We start from the raw sequence: 21,398 nt of genomic DNA, 5'->3' as shown, positions 1-21,398 counted from the left end.
CCCAGCAATCCCACTGCTGGGTGTGTACCCAAGAGAATGGAAACCCACGTCACACAAAAACTCGTATAGAAACGTTCACAGCATTATTTGTAAAAGTCAAAAAGTGGAAACAACGCAGATGTCTCCCAACTGATGAGTGGGAATGGGGTCTGTCTGGACGGCACGGATTCATTCGCCAAATGCACGCGTGTCTTCAGTCTTCTCCAGGGCCTGAGGATGGTGGTGTGACCATTTACCAAGTAGGCAACTGCAGCCAGAAGATATTAGGTAAACTTGCCCAGGAGACCCAGCTAGAAAGGGTCAAACTGAGGCTTTTCCACTTGATCTCACCACTTCCTTATTGTTCAACACAATTTCTTCTGAAACAAACCGATGAAGGACAACAGTCTCCGAACCTGCTTCCTGGCCCGACGCTCAGTTCCGCTGACTCCCAATGAGTGGCCGCCCAGCCGGACCGCACACACGGGGAACCATGCACCCACACAGGCCAGCCTCCTACCTGTCCTGGCTGCCACGGCCCCCCGCCTGCTGTCTTCTGACCCCCGTCAGGAGTTGAACCCTCACTCCTGCCCTGAGGCCTGTGCTGCCCCTGGCTGGCCCAGGGCCTGGCCCGCGGGGCCCCAGCAGCACCGCAGCAGCACGGAGTTGGGCCCAGCCAGAGGTGGCACTGAGGCACCTCAAGCCAGGGTGAGCCTGAGGACGACCCGGCCAGGGTGCTGCTCTGCAGCAGGAGGACCCTCCCACATCAGGACTCACTAGAAGCCAGGCAGAACAGGCAGCGGGACCACACACCCCCAGACAGCCCTATGGTTTCACTTTCTGCTCTCTCCACATGAGACAGACACATTTGAGAGGAGCCGTTCATCATCGAATTCTAAACTTGGGTCCCCTTTCTGGACCGCACTGCCTGGAGCCTGCCACGAACTAAGGTTTTTCTTTTATAAACATGGTAATTACCCTGTGAATGGCATGATTATATTTGTGTGCATGTGTTAAAAGTGTTCATGTAAACATTTAAAATATACCACAGTTTCTGAAACCCAGTTTGGGCATTTCTTTATTTTTTAATATAAAATGGAAATATCCTGATCTCTCTGGGCCTCTGAGAAGCCCTGCTCCCATACCTCCTCTCTGGGATCCTTATAGGTATGCGTCTTTCTGCGGGAAGGTCAGAGAACAGAGAGGTCTAGGGGGTGGCCTTGGCCGGGGACCAGATGAGGACATCTGCCTGGATTTCCCCAGCAGAATTCCCAGCTGGATTGGGTCCACTTGGGAAAGAACGAAGTCCCCATCATGTTTCCAAATGGATCCCACTATATCCATCCATGCATTCACTCATCTACAATCACTTATTCAAAAACAGGTTTACTGGGTAGGCACCACTAGGCTGGTGGGGCGGGGCATGGAGGGGGCTGTTCTCCATTTCTTGCCTGTCCAGTCGGTCAGTACCTTCCTTTAAACTATGGGAAATGGAGGGCATTAACCCCCATTTTGTCTGAGGCGCAGGAGTGTGGTAGTCTCTGAGCCCCTTCAGAGCACTTCCAAGGGACTATGGGACCAGCAGAGGAAGAGACTAGGAGGCACCCAGAAGACAGCCCCGAACAGATTTGGAAGGCAGCCAGCAGAGACATGCCCACCATAGGGCCAAGCCAGGCAAGGCTCCCCAATCAGAGCCGAGAACCAGACAGATGACAGAGATTGTAGGGCTCCCATCGCCAGCAGACTGTGGACCTACCCTCAGTCTTTGACATCCTAGGTCAGGTTCAAGGACAGGAAGAGAGGGGAGGAGATGGCCTAGCAGGAGGAGGAAGACGGGGGAGGAGCAGATGGCACACTGCAGGCCTGAGTTCGGCAAAGTCCCTCACCTACCCCAGGCATCCTGCAGGTCTCTGCCACAGCTCCAGAGGACAGACACCTTGGTATCCTCAGGAGAGGGGAAGGACTGTTTCCAGGGCCACTTGGTAGACTCTTGAGGCCCAGCAGAGAATAGGATCTGTTGTCCTCAGATGTCATTGGCCCCTGGTTGCTCTCCCTGGGTCTCCACAGTCCTGGAGTACTGTTCACACAGGGGGAGCGCAGTGCAGTCCACACTGGTTTCTGCACCCCCAGGCCCCTGTGCATAGCCCTGCTGACCGCTCCAAGCTCACCTCCCACGACTCGTCATTCACCTGCTTCCAGCCATCTGAGCTTGACAGCTCCTCCCTTCTGCAGGGCTCTTGCCCATACTTCCCCTGGGCATGGAAGATCTTCCCCAGGACCTTATTGCCTGGCTGGCTGGCTCCTGCCTGTGTACAGCTGCTGTTTTCTCTTATCACCCATCTGAAACAGCCTCCCCTCATTCTTTGGTGCAAACAACCCATTTGGTTCCTTCAGCGCCCTACCATGATTTGTCACCATTCTAGACTGTGTATCTGCCTGACTTCCTGTGGGGATGTGAGCCGCCTGAGGGAAGGGCCAGGCTCAGCCCACTGCTGCACTCCAGGGTCTGGTACAGAGTCTGACCCAATACACAGCCTCTGAACAGTGACTCCGAACTGTCTCGTCTGAAAAGAAAGGGCAATTTTTGATGTGAACATACTACCCAAGAACCAAACAGTAGAGAAAGAGGTCCCTCAGTCCAGATGGTTGCTGGGGACTCTGGCAAGTCAAGCCCTGGCCCTCCAAACCCCAAAGGCTGGTGGGGCAAGCCTGTGGGTATCTCCAGGCAGGAGCTGGTGGGCTAAGCAGGCACCAGAGCCGACTTTCCAAAGGGAGGCCTGGGCTCCAGACCACTGAGACCCTTATTCTCCTTCCTGGGGCCCACCATGAAGTCCCACGCCAGGCCATGGCAATGCACAGTGGTGGACAATTCTTGCTTCTGGATTCTAAGGTCCCAGTGTAGGGTGGGTGCTAGTCTGAAAGGATGCTCTGCAGGTATTAGTTGGGGGGCCTTTCAGGCTAATCTGTGACCATGCCCAACCCAGGTCTATTCATGCAACATGGGCCTGTGGAGGGCTGCAGGAGGTGCCGCTGGGTAAAGGCCTAGGTTCTGACTCCCCAGTTCCCAGATTCCCACCTGGAACTACATCACATATGGGCACGTGAGCCAACTCAGGAATAATCCTGTGCTCTTTCTCCCAGTAAGTCCAGAATTCCAGAGGATGAACTATGTGGCCCAGTATCCATGTCTCTACCATGGGATCTGAAAACTTCCGATCCTTCTGCCCTTCTGCAAAGGTGGATATAGCCGATGTGAACTGCTTAGGCCAGCTGGTATAAGCAGATGATGGCCATAACAGACAAACAAGGGAGAAGAGAAAGGGCAGAAAGTCTGCAGAAGGACGGTTAGAGCAGATAGCTAGGGCGGCCCTGGGGACTGACCACCCGCCCTGTAGGGTACTTCCAGGCACCCTTGCAGGGGACCCTTGCTCTTGCTCCATCCACAGGCCTTTCCCACCCTCCTTCAGTGGAGATGAACTGATCCCTTCCCCACCCCATCCACAGGGCTCTGCACGCTCTTTTATACAGGACTGCTCTGGTACCTTCCTTTTTAAAGATACCTGCTGACTTTTTCACCCTTGGGCCCCAAGCACTCACTACCTCCTCCAACCTGGCCTCTCCTGGGCACCTGATTTAGGAGAGGAATTATGACTCAGCCCCTCTTCTCACAGAACCCCAGCCCCAAACTCAGCCTCCCAGACACCAGGCAGCTGAGGGCTGGGGAAGGAAGTGGGATGGGGTAGCTTGAACTTTGGGGGAAATTTCCAATGCTACAGTCTTCTGGTGGAGGACTGCCCCATCTCCACCCCTACACGTGCCAATTCATGGACCCAGTGTGCACTGCCTCATGACCCCACTGCAGCAGGGGTTCTAGCACAAGGGTAATAAGGTTTTACCAGAAAGAAATAGTTGTGGCCCAGGCAGCTGGCGAGATGCAAACAATGGCTTATACAAAGCACACTGGGTAGCCAGTGGTGAGGGACGACAAAGGAGAAAGGAAATGCTTCGTGCTGGCGGCAGGATGGGGTACCTCTCTCCCTACGGTGGGGTGGAGTGGGGAGGACGCCTCTGTCTGGCTACACAACTGATCAAAGGCAGAGGGAAGGGGCAGGGCTTGGGCCTGTGCACACATGCAGCTTGCATGCCACCTTCGTGGGGCCTCTGTCCCCAGTCCTCCCCCACAGCAACCCCAACTAAGATGCTCTGGGCTGCAACTGACAAGAGAAGGGTCTGAAAAAATGGCCTCTTGTTTCGGAACCTAGATACAGCGAAAGAGACCAACACACCAGCCCTGCACTCAGAGAAGTGCTGGGAAGGCGCTCAGTTCACTGGCTGAGGTATCAAGAACCCAGCTAACACCTGAAACACACAGAGACAGGGATAGGATGCCCCGGAGAGGGGTCCCTGGGTGGGCTGTCATCTTAAAGGAAGCACGGGAGGTAAGCAGTGGAGAACAGGCTGCTAAGAGCAGCTACTAGGCCTGAGGGAGGGAGAATAGAAAACAAAGTCAAGGCTTAGCTCCCCTCCACGTGGGGAGGTACAGAGCTCAGGTGAAAACACTCAGTGACAGCGAGGCTCCATGACAGTCCACCTGAGGAAGGGCTGCTCATTTCCACCTTCCCACCAGGGGCAGGGTGGGCCTCCAAGGCCAGAAGAGAAGGACAGGAGGCAGGCAGCAGAGAAGGTATGTTTCACGGGGGACAGTAGTCTCAAGCCATCCCCTGGGGCAGAAGAGAGAAAGTGGGACCCCTTTCCTTGCCCCCACACCAGGGCAGACTGGACCGGAGAGCTTGGCCCATGTACTGGATGAGTAGGAGGCAGGCATTTAACATGTTTTCAAGCAAGTTCTCATAATATGAGAAAATCATCAGAAACATACACGTTAAAAGAGAAAATAAAACCAAGTGCCCCAATCACATACACTCGAGTTTTTTTGTTTTTTTGTTTTTTTTTTTAAAAAAAAAAAGAAGAAGAAGAAGAAGGAAAAAGCAAAACCAAACAATAACCTGCAAGTAATAGAGTCACGGGTGTCCCATTTCTCCTTTACATGTTTTCACAAAGCGCACAAGGCACTTTCCTGACCAGAAGAAGAGGCAGCTGCGGAGTGGGCCGCTAGGCCCCGAGGGCCCCTTGGGGTGAGCATACTGGGGGCTGAAGTGCCCAGAACCATAAGAAACCTTGGGTTAGGGAGGAGAGGCTGCCATCTTAACCATGGACTCCGTGGTGAGGCTTCCACGGGAGACCCTGGAATTCCCAGCCCCAAGCAACAGCTGCGGAACATCTCCCCTTACGATTAGTCTGGAAAACGGGACTAGCAGCCCTGCCTTATTTAGCGCCCCCCCCTCTGAATGTGTCCTTAAAGGAGCACCAAGATCTGCAAGCTCCTAGGATTGTTTATTGCCCAAGGCCAAGGGTGCGACTGAGGCCTGAGAGGGGTCAGTTGAGTCCAAGGATCGGCAGGACTGGCGGGGAGCAGCCTGGTTTTTGGGCTCTCAACTCCTCATTACCAAGTGACATTCAAAGGCAAAGCCTCCAAAATAGCATCGGCGGCCCCAGAGAATGACTAACAACAGGGTGTGTGTGGCGTGCTTCAGCCTCTCTACTTAGTCTGGGGAGTAAAGCAGATTTATTTTGGGGACAGAGAGAAGGAAGGGGACATGTGGGAGAAGGGCGGCCGGGCCCCAGGCTTATTTGCTTTCTTCCCAGCTTCAAAACACATTTTTCAAATTAGGTGGTAAGAATACAGGGCAATTTCTGTGGCACCAACATACTTTCTTTCAAGATATGATTTATATGTTTGGCCCACATTTTAAATGAAATGGTTATTGAGATAAATGGCCGTGCTGGAGGCTGCAAAGTGGTTTCCATTATGTAGTTCTTCTTTTCAGTTCCTTAGAGAACTTTCTGAAAAGTGCCCCTGTAAAAAGACGGACACTTTAGCATCTTTGTTCTCTACCTCAAAGGGCTTTTGGGGTCAACATTGGAGAGACAGTGAAGGGAAGGGAGAAATAAATGTTTGAGAACTCATAGCTCTAGAGCGAGATGAATACAGACTGTACCTGGCAAGAGATAATTTTGAAACTTTATAAATGCTAAGGCAGGTGACCTGGAACATCACGAGAGGGCCCTGATTCAGTCCCCGGCAGACGTTCGAGAAAATGGCTGGTATCCCTACACGGAGTCATGAAGGCGTGGCCTCCATGGGATGAGACAGACACTGGCCCTGACCTTGTACAAAGCTGCAGAAATCAGACAGTGTGGCACTGAAGTAAGGACAGAAAAAGAATGAGCAGGAAGAGACCCACACATATACTGGGTCAATGGATCTCAACAAAGGTGCCATGGTAATTCAATGAGGAAAGGAGACTCTTTTCAACAAATGGTGCTGGCACAATTACATACCCACGTGGAGAAAAACAAACCTTGACCTTTACTTCAAACCATACACAGAAATTCACCTGAAATGACTGAAACACGGACAAATATATAAAAGTATAAAATAAAAAATTGAGACACGGGGGCAGGCAGAGAATGCTTAAGATACTAAAAGTATGAAACATAAAATAAAAACTTAGGAAACTTGACTTTGGAAAAAACCCAAACTTTTTCTTTCTTAAAGACAAGAAGAAAATGAAAAGGCAAGCCAAAGATATGATGGAAAAAATATATGTAGTACCTATACTTGGCAAAGAACCCATGTCCAGGAAATATAAGGAACTCTTACAACCCAGTAATAATAAGATAATCTACAGAAACTGTGGCAAAAGATTTGAAAGAAATGTCATGAAAAGAAGACACAGAGATGGCAAATGAGTACATGAAAAGACGTTCAGCATCCATTGTCATCAGAGGATGGCAAGAAAACACCCACAAGCTACCACCACCTACCCAGCTAACTAGCTGAAATGAAAGACTGCCAGCTCTAAGTGCTGACCAGGAGGCAAGCAACTGGAACTCTCAAATGCTGCTGGTGGGAACAGCAAATGGTATGGCCATGTTAAAACCGTGTGATAGTTTAAGAGATTAAACCTATACTTACAACAAAACCCAGCAATTCTAGTCCTAGGTAATCACTTGAGAGCAATGAAAAGATGCGGTCCACACAAAGACTGGTACATAAACACACATTGGAGCTGCATTTGGAACAGTCCCAAACAGGATACAATCCAAATACTCAACAATGAGTGAGTGAACAAGTGTGGTATATTCGCAAAGTAGGATACTATTCAGTGGTAAAAACAACCGAGACGTACCACAACACGGTTGGGTCTCAACAATATCACATTGAGCAAAAGAAGCCAGAAAAAAGAAGACTTGGCATATGATTCAAAAAAATAATCCTAAAATTTGTATGGAACCACAAAAGACCCCAAACAGCCAAAGCAATTATACGGAAGAACAGAACTAGAGACATCATACATCCTGACCTCAAACTGTATTGCAAAGCTACAATAGTTACAACAGAATGGTACTGGTATAAAAATAGATACCCAGACCAACAGAAAAGAATTGAGAGCCCAGAAATAAATCCACGCTCTGATGGTCAACCAATGTTTGACAAGGGGGCCAAGAACTATTAATGGGGAAAAGGTAGTATCTTCAAAAAATGGGCACTGAGAAAATCAAATAATTACCTGCAAAACAATGAAGCCGGCCCCCTACTTTACAGCATTCACAAACAATAACTTGAAGTTATTGTTAATTCAAGACTTACTGTTAACTTAAAGATTTAAACACAAGACCTCTTGCTGTGCAACTCCTACAAGAAAACACAGGAAAGAAGATCCTTGATGCTGGTCTTGGCAATGATTTTTTGAGCTGTGACACCAAAAGTACAAAAGCAACAAAACCAAAACTCATCAAGTGAGACGATGCCATACTAAAAAGCTTCTGCACAGCAAACCAACCAAGACAACAGTATCAGCCAACAACAAGAAGAACAAAACCCCATAAAATGAGAGGGTAACCTATGGAATGGGAGAAAATATTTGCAAACCACATATCTGATAAGAGATTAGTATCCAAAATACATAAAGAACTCCTACAACTCAGTAACAAGAAACTGAACGACCTGATGACAAAATGGACAGAGGAACTGAATAGACATTTTTCCAAAGAAGACACCCAAATGGCCACCAGGTACACGAAAAGGTGCTGGACATCATTAACTGTAAGGTAAATGCAAACTGAAACTACAATAAGATACCACCTCATATCTGTTAGGATGGCTGTCAAGAAGCTAAGAGATGTTTCCGAGAGGCTATGGAGAAAGGCAACACTTACACACTGCTGGTGAGAACGCAAGCTGGGGCAGCCACCATGGAGACAGTATGAAGACTCCTTTGAAAATTAAAAATAGAGGGGCACCTGGCTGGCTCAGTGGGTTAAAGCCTCTGCCTTCAGCTCAGGTCATGATCCCAGAGTCCTGGGATCGAGCCCTGCATCGGGCTCTCTGCTCAGCAGGGAGCCTGTTTCCCCCACCTCTGCCTGCCTCTCTGCCTACTTGTGATCTCTCTCTGTGTGTGTCAAATAAATAAACAAAATCTTTAAAAAATAAATAAATAAATAAAATATTAAAAATTAAAAATAGAGCTACCGTGTGATGCAGCCATTCCACTGCTGGGTATGATATTGAAGAGACTGATGGACCCACCCCCACGCCGCCTGCAACATCACTCCCAATAGCCAAGCTGTGGAAGCAACTTAAATGTCCATCAACAGCTGGATGGATCAACTGAATTATTATTCAGCCAAGAGAAAGAAGGAAATCCTGCCATCCAGGACAACATGGATGGACCCTGAGGGCTTTATTCTAAATGAGATAAGTCGGAGAAAGACAAATGCGTATGTTCCTCTGATACGTGGAATCTAAAAAAAGCCCAACTCAATAGTAGCTACCAGAGGATTGGGGGGTGAGGAACTAGGGAGTTGTGGTTTAAGGGTATCAACTTGCAATCAGTAGATAAATGAGTCCTGGAGATTGAATGCACAGCACAGTGATTATAGTCAACAATACTATGTTATACACTTCAAGGCTGCTAAGAGACTAGATCTTAACTTTTCCCACCATAAGAAAGAAGCAGCTGTAACTTGGTAGAGGCCAACACTAAGGTGGTACTCATTGCCATATAACAAATTATCAAATTAACATAGTACACGTTAGACTCATACAATGTGCTATGTCAATTATATCTTGACAAAAATAAATTTTAAAAATAAAACATAAAAGAAAAATATGGTTTCATTTGTATGGAACCCTAGAAAATACAATGGAATCTATAATGACAGAAAGCAGACCCTTGGATGTGGGCTGGGTGTGATCTGACTGTGAAGGGCCCCAGGGAAATCTTTACCTTTTGGAGTGATAGAAATTGTCCCTATTTGTGGTGGTGCAATGTTGTGTATAAGGTGTGTGTAAAGGTGTGTGTAAAAGTGTGTGAAGATGTGTAAGGCTGTCAAAACCCATAGAAATGTACACTTTTACATACATTTTACTGTAGTGAATTACAATAAATAATTATAAGGAATATGATCTTTTAAAAATTCAGCAAAAAAAAAAAAAAAAAAGAAAGAAACACAGCTAAAAGGGGCAGTTCACAGAATATAAATGCATCTTTATAATAGTTCCCCAAGACAGAAAAGAGGAATACTGTCCTTTCCAAAACGGCAGAGGGTTGGCAATCCTAAAGGGGAACCCCATTTCTACCCTTCCAGTTTCCCAGACATTTTACCTAGAAGAGACTGCTTCCCAGTCTCTTAAGGGGGAAACAGAATCATTACAATCTAGTGTTTCTTGCTTCTTCAGCTAAATGGCATGCCTTCTCTCATCGTGCATCCTGCTTGGGATTCTCTTTTAGTCGCCAAGCAACATTAAATCGCTTAGCCCAGGAGCTAAGAGCTCTGCTTCTGAAGTCAGACTTCCTGGATGGTGTTTCTGCTCTGCCACTTGCTAGCTCTGTGACCTTGGGCAACTTGCTTAATCTCTCTGTGCCTGTTTTTCTCATCTTAAAAACAAAGCACAGGGGTGCCTGGGTGGCTCAGTGGGTTAAAGCCTCTGCCTTCAGCTCAGGTCATGATCTCAGGGTCTTGGGATCGAGTCCCACATCGGGCTCTCTGCTCAGCGGGAGCCTGCTTCCTCCTCTCTCTCTGCCTGCCTCTCTGCCTACTTGTGATCTCTCTCAAATAAATAAATAAAATATTAAAAAAAAACCCAAACAAACAAAGCACAGCACATTGTGATGAGCACTGGGTGTTATACACAACTAATGAATCATTGAACACTACATCAAAACCAATGATGTATATATGTTGGCTAATTGAACATAATAATAATGATGATGATGATGATTTTGACAATAATAAGATGACAACAATGACAACAACAAAGCCCAAACTGTACCTCCCTTATAGGGTTGTGATAATTAAACAGAATATAAAGTGCTCAGAAGAGTGCCTGACAGGGTAAACACATGCATATGTGCTGTTATTTGTTTAAAATTGCTGAGAACACAACTTTTAAACCTGAAGCAAAAAAAAATCCTTGTTCATATCATTAACATTTTTTGAGAAGCTTTTGGAAGTTGTGGGTAATCAATCTCCTATAATACCGAAAAAAGCTCTCCGTGCTGAAAATAACACAAAGCTATTTCCTCTTTTTTTGTTGTCCCCTCAGGATGAGGATGTCTTATATGTTATTCACTCACTCACTCGGGCACAAGAATTATTAAGTGCTGATTCTGCGTTATATTGAAATAGGACTCAGAGAGAACAGATGACTTGCTTAGGGTCATACAGCCAGGAAAGAGCAGAGCTAGGATTCAAACCCAGGTTTGTGCTTCCATGCCTTGTCTTCTCTTCTCCACCGCACCTCTGGCAGTCAGGCACCCTTCTGAGCACTTTATATTCTGAGCACTGGTCTATTTTGAGGCTCCATGGGGTTGTTTGAACAAGAGAACTGTACTCTGAAGGGCTGGCAGCTGTATGAAACCGCCCGTGCTGACCTTCAGAAAGGCCTTCCTGAAATGGCCACAGGTCACCTCGGAGGGGACAGCACCACCCAGCCCATCCCCTAGGCTTTCCATTATCACGAATCCTGACACAACCCCCATGCTCTATAGCACACTGGGGCTCTAGAATTGCCAAGTCCTTACCTGAGGCTCCCATGAAACACACGGATGTCAGTTGCCCGGGCTGCATGTTTCCCCGAGCTAGGAGGACCATAAAGGCAGTGTGAAGTCACACACAAGGACCTGCCAGGCTTCCCAGGCCCGGTACCGTTCCTGGACCCCTGTGATGTATATAGGAAGTGGCTTGGCTCAGTGACATGGGGTGTGAAGGAAACAGCACCAGACTGCTGGCAAGGTTCTACTACTTTCTAGCTCTGCAATCTTAGGCAAGGAGACTTAATCTCTGAGACTCAGTTTCTATCATCAAACTCACAAAGGTCACCAAGGGTAAGTGAAATAATGACTGGAAAGCACTAACCCGGAACCTGGCACTGAGCAGGTCCTTAGGAAATGTGCAAGGCGTCTGGTCCAAGTGCGTGAGCCTGCAGGAGCGAAAAGCCAGAGTGGGGAGTGAAAACACCTCCTGGCTACTGATTAAGGGCTTTGTAACGGACATTTGGTTTGTTTTATAACCCCCCTTTTCTGCTATATCCAGATCCTTGAGGGAATATGGGGCCTGAGTGGTCAGGAGGAACAGAGCTCTTCATACGGAGGGGTACCCATCCCTTCAACCATGTGTCCACTCAACAAACATTTATGGGATGGCTGCTGTGTAGTAGGGACTATGCTAGGTGCTGGGTGTTAAGTAGCTGATCAGGATAGAGAAGGAAGGCCCTTAGTCCTGGGGGTTCCTGCTTGTGTGAAGCCCACATTCTAATGCAGGCAAACAAGAGACAAACACATAACCAGATCTAAGAAAAGAGCTCCAAGACATTTAAGTACCATGAAGGAAAAATAAACACAGAGTGAGATGTGGAAAAACAGAGGAGCCCTGAGTTTAGATAGGGATTTTGAGTAGAGCCTCTTGGAGGTGACATTTCAGCTGAGATCTGAAGGTAAAAAGGAGCCAGCCCATCAAAGGGCAGAGGGAGGGTGGCTGTAGGTGGAAGAAAGAACAGGAGCAAGACCTGCAACTGGAGAGGGCAGGGCTGACAGAGGAACACGAGGAGGACAGACTTCCTTCACACGGTCCACAGTGAAGGGTCTGGGTTTCTTCTAAACCACTGAACTTAGGCAAGAAGTGACATGATCATGGAACATGCCAGAGTGCATATCTGCAATATATCTTGAAGGGATAATCAGAATATTCATAAATATCGAAGATCAGAATCCTAAAACAACAGAGCTGGAGACGACCTTACATGTGTCAGGTTCAGCTCCCGGTGTTACTGAAGGTGAAACTGAAGCCCAGAGAAAAGGACATGGGCTAAGCAAGGTCATAGATGGAGCTGGGTCTAGAACCCTAAACTACCAGGGTGGTCCCTGGCTCTCCTAGGTCAGAGCTATGGGCTCAGGGTAGGTCCATGCCTGTGAAAACAGAAGCAAGAGGGTCCCTTCTCCACGGACACCCCCTTTTGGAGTGCACACACACTGAGGTTTACTCTGAAAACAAGGGCAATGACCTCCATGGAACACAAACATCCTCCCTAGGTGTGTGTGAAACTCGGCACTTTCCTTGGGAAATGGAAGTTTTGGCTTTCTTCCTCTGCAGTCCCAGAGAAGGTCCTGGGAAGGCACTGACCTGCTCTGTAATCCAGGCTCCATGGGTAGGATGGAACAAAAGGAGTCTGTGTTGATGATCAACACTGATGCAACAGGGTGGGCACACTTTCTTGAGGCCACATGGGTCGGGGGCTCTGTGGGCCAGCTCAGGGCTTATGAGGAGATGGCCATACTCCCTAGGAGCAGTCCTTAAAGACAGTTCTTTCGCTCCCTAATTTGTCCCTAATGAGCTCTTTCAAACCCACCGGAAGGCTCTCAGTTCTGCTCCAGTCCTGCTCCCGTGGGCCCTTGGGGGAGGCAGTGCTTCCAAACTCCCCCTACTGGCTTGGCTGGCTCTGACCTACTCAGCAGAGAGGGGAAATCTCGCTATCCCACTGGCCTGTCTTGAGGCTCTGTCCCTCTTGAACCCAAGAATGCAGGTCCAGCCCATGGCCAGGCTTGGTGGCCAGGCCCGAGAGTGGTTTGGCAGGGGACTCTGCTCATCCATATGGAACCACTTTTTCCCTCTGAAGATGATAAGCTTTGGGGCTCATTTTTTGTGGGCTCCGCAAAAATTCTTAAAAAAGGACTGATGTGTTTTACTATGAGAGTGAGGATATAAGCCTAGCAGGAGCCCTGGTCCAGGGGAGTTCCAAAGTACTCTGGAAGGCATGACAGAGCACATAGATCTTCCAGGAGGAAAAGCCCAGCCTCATCCCGGACTCCCCCAACCTCTGTACCAAAGAGCCTGGACCTGGATATTCGGAAACTGGTAGGGCCAAGCCCTCTGCAGAGGGGGCCTGGACCTCAAATGCCATATTCACCTGAAAAGCTGGGTTTATAGCAGTCATCTCAGTCTGGCCTGAGGGCCCCCAATCAAGGCCACTGTCCCATCATCACCCCCACACACCTACAAAAGGAGGTTTGCTCTGAACCTCCTCTTGTTCGGCACATGCTCCTCCACCTGTTCTGGAAGGGGCCAATGCAGGAGACTTCCAGGTTGACAGAAGCTGGGGGTCCATGCTAGGGTCTTGGGCATAGTAGTAGGTATCACTAGGGACACAAAGATGGTTAAGATGAGATACCCCTCACTCCCCATCCCTGACCCGGCAGCTTGCACTCTGCCCAGGAAAATGATATGCACCTTGGATTACACTACACAGGATTTCTGATAGATGGGCCCAGGTGATTGTTCTGAGCCTGACGGAGCAGAGGGCTAGAGGCTAAGCTGAGGCTCTGCATGGGATGGTCTGGGTCTAGAACCCAAAGGATGGAACATTCCAGAAGAAATTCCTGAGAAGGAGGACTCCAAGCAAGGCAGTCAAGGAAGAAATCATTTGGCCCTTTACAGAGGAGGAGGTGATCAACAAGTGAATAAGGGTATGAATTGAAAGCAGAGCTGGGCAACACAAGAAAACAAAGGCACTGGGTGAGGAGGTTTAGGAAGAGGACTGAAGGTCAGCCGAGGTGCAGATCACTGTCAGGAAGTAAGGAAAGCAAGGCAAGCAAGGCTTCTGGGGCATGGGTCCAAACCAGGGAGAAGTGTCCGGGCTACTGGTTGGGTAAGGCCTGCTGAGGCGAGTGCAAGGTTGCTTGAGCTGAGCCACTGTGGGGTGGGAAGGACACTACAGAGGTCCCAAGGCAGCCAGGTACGTGCTAGCCGGCAGTGACTGGGGCTCTGTCCCCCCAGATGCTGAGCAACACAAGAGACAGAGCCAGGTGAGAGCAGCTTCCCGCTGTGGGTTAAAGAACATCTGCTTCTGAGAGGTGATGACCCACCGGACACGGCTGGGTCGTTTAGGGCTTGACCACCGCCCTGCTAACAAAGCATTGCAGCAGCTGCCTTAAGGACAGCAAATAGGAAAGCACAGTGTGCAGTCCCTGCCTGGCAGCACGTAGCCACCCAGCATGAAGGACAGTCATTCAGGAAGGGCTCTGCTGCCTTCCAAACTGCCTAGGCTTTGGGCAGAGGCCTTCTCCTCTGTGCAAGTGTTCAGCCCCTGGGGCAACACAGGGCCTCTGTTCCAAGACAAAAAGCATGCTGAAGTGACACCAACCATGCCTTTCTTTACCTTGGCAATCTCATGCCCACACCTAAATATAGATGCTTGTGCGGAACATCTGCCTGCTGCCGCAGAATTGGTAAAGTCCAACTTACAGCAGAAGGGCCCAGTGTTAAGACTCTAGAAGCTTTTCACTGTGTGTTGTTAGAATCCCAAGTTCCTTTTTGCTCAGACTGAACATCCTCAGCTACAGGTGAAGAAGACACATGGCCCCGCAGAAGGGGACAACCATGCCCGCAGGTTAGACATGCAGATTTTCACTAGGAGGGAAAAGATGCGGAGCCCAAGGGCCCCAGCCTGAGGTTATCCTCTCTGGTCAGTACTTTTCCAGCCCAGATTGCTCAGAAATACTGTAATTCTCAAGTTTTCCTTTGTGGCTACACATTTCTGATGGTGGGAAACCTGGACCTTAAGATACAATGCAAGTTTTTAAAATTGCCATAACTTGAAAGAACTTAAAATTTTAAGAGCAGAAAAGAAGCGTAGTTCAATTTTTCTTCAAAATACATTCTTGGGGCGTCTGGGTGGCTCAGTTGGTTAAGTGTCTGCTTTTACCTCCTGTCATGATCCCAGCCAAGGTTCTGGGATCAAGAAGCCCCTGCTCAGCGGGGAGTCTGCTTCTCCCTCTTCCTCTGCCCTTACCCGGGGTTTCTGCTTGCTCTCTCACTCTCAAATAAATAAAATCTTAAAAAAAAAAAAACCAACAACATTTTTTTAAAAAAATCCACTTTATAAACAATTCAGTGTTTCCTGCTTCTAGTTTCTTTCCTTTTTTCTTTTTCTTTTTTAGTTTGTTGATAAACACCAGGCATGAAGTCCACAAGGCTGCATTCTGGTTAACAAAGAACAAAGGAACAACTATGGATTCAAAAACTAAAATCTTTGAAGAACCAGCTCCATGTCTTCCTTCCCATCTTTCTCTGAAAATAATTTTTAATGACAGTTTCAGTCTTTTTAGAAAAGAGTTTCTGCTTCAATGTATTTATGTAAAGGGTGACTATTTTCACTGAATGGGGCACTTCTCAGTGGTCCCAAACTACCCTGAGAAGGAGGTAAATGAAAGTTCACACTGGGAGCAGCATCAAACCCAAGCAGAAGAATAACACAAAGCAAACTCGTGTATGGGCCTAGCTTTTTAAAATCACACTTAAAAATCACTTTATCTTTCTTAATAAATTACTGCAAGCTGAACTAGGAAAAAAGTCACTCCAGAGAAGGTTTACAATATAAATAACCGCTAAGAGATCATTTTCTTTGTTTTCGTTGGCAAGGGTCTTGCTGAGTTTAAATGCACATGCACCATGACGATGAAAGGAGCCCGGAGAGTAGGGCCGGGGGACAACAGCCCAGTGTGGCCACCAGAGAGAGACCACTCCAGGCAGATCATGGCCCCAGGCGTCCCTGGGGTCTGGGGGGCTTGAGGTCAGGGACTCTGGGTGCAGAGCACTAAGCCCACACTCTCCTTCTACTCTGCACAAAGGCACCCCTCTAGACTGTTCCTATCTTGGGGACCTTCCTCCAGCCCTCCCCTCTCAGGCTGGACCTACTCCTCTTTTCCACCCTTCTGGGAAACCCTCCAGCTTAGCACTTGGGTACCCAGATTGTAGGAGCCAATTCCAACACTGGGGGATAGGGGATGGCATACAGACAAATGAATAAAACTCAGGGCCTCAGTCAGAACACTTTTACTCTATTAATAACAAAGCTTGTTCTTCCTGCCTGCTGGGCATGGCGGTAAAACACCACTCTTATGTTACCTAGATCCATCCTCAGCCCACAGGGAGATGGTGTGACTGCTCACCTGGGGAGCAGAGGAGAGAGCGGAGAGGGGCCTGTGTTCTCCGCTACCCATTCCATCTCCCTCTCTGTACCTCTGGCTCACCCTCCCAGGCCCAACCCTCTGTCCTTTTCCTCTCCTGGGGGTCCAGCACAGGGCACCTCTGGTTTACTCATTGCAGACGACATGCTCCAGGCCAGGGGCTACATCTCTGTGGCATGCCTGCAGCTCTCACGCAGTGCTAGTAACGGCTCAGTAATCATAAACCAGACATACAGCAGCAAGTTGGCGTCAGCGAATGCTTGTGGAATGAAGGCATAAAAGAACGGGCCACACTGTGTCAATTCTCTCCTTACCATTTTGCTTCTCAAGCTCTCTGAGGGCAGGAACCCCGCCCCACCCCTCACCACCCCCACCACACCAGCGCCTACAGGCCTGCACGCTGCCCAGCACAGGAGGCTCAGGGATGCACTTGTCTGTCTGCAGGTGTGACATGCCATCTTGCCCTAAGTCTTAATAAGTTGTTGCTTCCTACAGGATGATTCTGGGGAAAATCAAATAATTGAATGTGATGATTAAATTAAACTGATTGACTGGATAATGCCAGCAAAGTGTTTGGAAGAGTGCTTGGCATACAATAGGCACTCAATACATGTTAGGTGCTGTTATTACTATTCTTATCAGGTCTAGTTTTGGCTATTTAAGAAGCTTCAAAATGCTGTGCTGTCATGGTGAAGTTTAGTGAAAGCTGACACACAAACTTGTAGACCATGTGACTGTTGCTTGGGCTTAAGGAGGATTACAAAAGGGTGACACACTCAGTGCCATCCAGCAAAGGCCTGGTGCATGGAGGTGGGGTGTCCCTGTGAGGAAGGTATTTGCCTCACTATGCAGGTCACACACACAGGCTGAGAGGTAAGTAAATGCCAAGCATGAAGTGAGGGGAGGTCCCCTCCGGTCCCCAAGTCCTCCCACCTCTCAGGCAGGACAGCAGGCCTAGGTTCCCAACCTCACGTTCTTCCTCCTTGCTTCCCCCAGAACCCTAGCATTGGCTGGGGACTATGCACAGCCCCTGCACCCTGAGTGCCAGGCCCAGATCGGAACAGCCGGGTTTTAGTCTTGACTGTGACCTACTAGCTGAGAGCAGGGGGCTGAGGGAGGTGAAGCTGGGTCTAAGGAACTCCACGCTCCCCAGGGGGGAGGGGCCACCATAGGGTGAAAGGCATCCTCATTTTAAAGAATGAAACAAGGGAAGCAAGGGCAAAAATAAACTACTGGGACTTCATCAAGATCAAAAGCTTTTGCACAGCAAAGGAAACAGTTAACAAAACCAAAAGACAATTGATGGACTGGGAGAAGATATTTGCAAACTACATATCAGATAGAAGGCTAGTATCCAAAATCTATAAAGAACTTATCAAACTCAACACCCAAAGAACAAGTAATCCAATCAAGAAATGGGCAGAAGACATGAACAGACATTTCTGCAAAGAAGACATTCAGATGGCCAACAGACACATGAAAAAATGCTCCACATCACTCGGCATCAGGGAGATACAAACCAAAACCACAGTGAGATCCCACCTCACACCAGTCAGAATGGCTAAAATTAACAAGTCAGGAAATGACAGATGCTGACGAGGATGCGGAGAAAGGGGAACCCTCCTACACTGTTGGTGGGAATGCAAGTTGGTGCAGCCACTCTGGAAAACAGTATGGAGGTTCCTCAAAAAGTTGAAAATAGAGTTACCCTATGACCCAGTAATCACACTACTGGGTATTTACCCTAAAGATACAAATGTAGTGATCCGAAGGGGCATGTGCACCCGAATGTTTATAGCAGCAATGTCCACAACAGCCAAACTAGAGAGAGAACCTACATGTCCACCAACAGATGAATGGATAAAGAAGATGTGGTATATATACACAATGGTATACTATGCAGCCATCAAAAGAAATGAAATCTTGCCATTTGCAATGACGTGGATGGAACTAGAGGGTATTAGGCTTAGCAAAATAAGTCAATCGAAGAGAGACAATTATCATATGATCTCCCTGATATGAGGAAGTTGAGAGGCAACTTAGGGGGTTTAGAGGGTAGGAAAGGAATAAACGAAACAAGATGGGATCAGGAGGGCAATAAATCATAAGAGACTCTTAATCTCACAAAACAAACTGAGGGTTGCTGGGGGAGGGTGGTAGGGAAAGGGTGGTTGGGTTATGGACATTGGGGAGGGTATGTGCTATGGTGAGTGCTGTGAAGTATAAACCTGGTGATTCACAGACCTTGTACCCTTGGGGCTAATAATACATTATACGTTAATAAAATTTTTTTAAAAAATAAAGAATAAAACAAATGAGTTACTAGTCGTTATTAAAGAGAACTGGAGAGAGAACAATCATGACTAAATGGAGGTCACCGATGGATGGGGAGTTAGGAAGGCAAAGGAGGGGAGCACATTTCATGATTTCATGATGTCCAGGTTGGGTACTAGTTGGAAAGAATTTGATTTTTCTGGCCTGTTTTCAACTAGAGCAAATCATTACTTCCCAATGCAGCATCCAACTTTCTCAGAAAACCAACTAAAGCCGTTCTTCTGGAAGTAACTTCTGGGAAGACATAACGCAGGTCACTGTGTCTCTTTAAATTCAAAATGTTGCACTTCCTTCAAAGTTTATCTTAGTGTGTTCAACACATTGGCTGGCAATGTGCTCAACAGAAGGAAGTCCACACAGGCACACATACACACCCAGGAGCGTTGCTGCGGAGAACGTGTTGCTGCCTGCGAGGCCTTGCTCGCCTTGTGAGTGGCTCTGACAACCGGATGAACTGTTCAGAGCAGACAGTTTGTTTAGTCACGTCTGCTGAGGTGGGAAGGATGTTACATACAGCACATCTGTGCTGGCTCTCTCTGCATGGGCCGTGCGGTCCTCAGGCCTGCCTCTAACCACCCCCATCTCCCCAGCCAGAGCAAGAGGCAGAGCCACAAATGCCAAGGACACATCTTCTCCACCACTTTCTAATTATAAAGGAGCGAGTATGAGAAAAGGCTGCAGGCTCCTTCTCTCTCATCAGCCATAGTGAGGGTAAGAATAGGGCAAAGAGCAGGGGAGAGAGCTGGTGTCTGAAGGTGACAATGTCATAGAGCCACCTCTGCCCCAATGTTCTCAAGGGGAAATACAAACTCCTTACCCAGGCTGGCTTTTCATTGTCCCAGAACATGACCCTCTTCCTTCCACCTGGTTCACATGCCCTCTTGCCTAGCTATGCTGGATGGTTCCCACTGTCACCCGATGTACCATTCCCTCTTGCCTAGCTATGCTGGATGGTTCCCACTGTCACCCGATGTACCATTCCCTGCTTTCAAGGGAGTATTTTTCTCACCACAATGTCCCCCAGGCCCACCTCTGCAATTCCTATCTGTTCTGCAAAAAGCCTTCTCCCACCTCTCTTGCCCCCACATCTGATGGTTTATGTAGTTATGAGAGTTCAACAACATTCTACATATGACTTCTCTTGTGTCCTTGATTTCTGACCTCATTCTTGCAATGTTGCTTTTAACTTTTATCAAAAAGAAACAACAGATCTGAAATGGAGTCACTTCCACTAAGCCCCACATCAGCAAACTAAGACTTCATACCCAACTTAAGTGCAGTTACAACCTCCCCCTAAATGGGACCTTTTAACCAGTCAATATGGAAAACCCTGGTTAGCACGCGGAGGTAATCTGCTGATAGGACCCTTTTCATTCCCCTGAAGAGGACATTCTTGCCTAAAACAATGTATTTTTTGCTAATAATTTCCTTTTTTCCATTTCCTCTCTTCTTTTAAAAACCTTTCCTTTTTTGCAATTCAATACAGAGGCTGTCTGATTCATAAATCACTCAATAAAGCCAATCAGATCTTTAAAATATACTCAGTTGAATTTCTGTTATTTAACATTTTTCTATGTGCACTTTGTATTGTCCCTCCTACTGGACTTGATGTTACACTATGATGTCAGAGACCAGCCTTCTGTACTATAGTCTTCTCCAGGACTCTGCTGGTGAATAGCACAAAGGAAGTACACAGCCATCTGACTCAGTAGATATTAGTGATAATAAATGACTAACTCTAAACTCCCGGAAGGCAGGAGAGTTGACTTATGCTTCTGTAAGGTACGTGCCATTGAAACTTGGATATACCTGGACACATCAGCAGGGGCTGCCACTGGCTGATTTAACAGCAGTGTCAATAGATATGGGGTGAATGAAGTCAATATTCTTGTGGGTTGAAAACAGGATTCAATATAGAAAACACTGTCTTGTGAAATTAGAATGGTAAACAGAACCTTTCTTCATTAAAGTATTTATTTACTTTGCTGCACATATTCCCATGGTCCCCCAAATGAGAAGGTGATAGCAAGCCCATAACTGAAGTAGAAATGAACGCACTGTAGGCCTTCAAGCAACAGGCAAAGTGGGGAAGACTGAATGATTCACACAGATAGGCACAGAAACAGAATATGTACCAAATCACTTCCTATTGCATTTCTGCATAGATAAGGATGAGAAATCCTAAAGCAGAAGGCAGTGTACTGTTTCCACTGCAGTTAAAGTCCTTTCTAGGACATAAGTTTCTCAAACTTTGATATGTTTGCTTCCTAAATAAACTCTGTAGGGTCCTACACTCTAACAATTGCGCCTACAAACATGAATGCCTGTGTTCCTTCCCACCCAGTCCTGGTACACAGTGATAAATGTGAGGTGTCTGTATAACATGAAAAATAATCCAGTGTCACCGATACCCCAGGAGTTCCCAGGAATGCAAATTCTTAACTACAGGAGATAGTTATTCAGGGACAGGTGGAGGAGAATGAGAGTGTCTCAGGA

At 47.6% G+C, this 21,398-nt stretch overlaps 1 protein-coding gene across 2 annotated transcripts in view; it reads right to left on the bottom strand.

Annotated features, from left to right (window-relative positions):
* ATG7 (autophagy related 7) overlaps window positions 1-21,398 on the bottom strand; it is a 243,768-nt gene that overhangs the window by 8,164 nt on the left and 214,206 nt on the right. The window contains exon 19 of one of the 2 annotated variants that reach the window (XM_032327289.1): window positions 11,464-11,527. The exons of the other annotated variant lie outside the window; for it this stretch is intronic. Coding sequence (XP_032183180.1) covers window positions 11,489-11,527 — 39 coding nt within the window. The 3' untranslated portion in view covers window positions 11,464-11,488. The remainder of the gene's footprint in view (window positions 1-11,463; window positions 11,528-21,398) is intronic. 2 annotated transcript variants of the gene reach the window in all.

The sequence above is a fragment of the Mustela erminea genome, chromosome 1 (genome assembly GCF_009829155.1).
Source record: "Mustela erminea isolate mMusErm1 chromosome 1, mMusErm1.Pri, whole genome shotgun sequence".
NCBI classification, from domain to species: Eukaryota; Metazoa; Chordata; class Mammalia; order Carnivora; family Mustelidae; genus Mustela; species Mustela erminea.
This window is presented reverse-complemented; position numbering and strand designations above follow the sequence as displayed.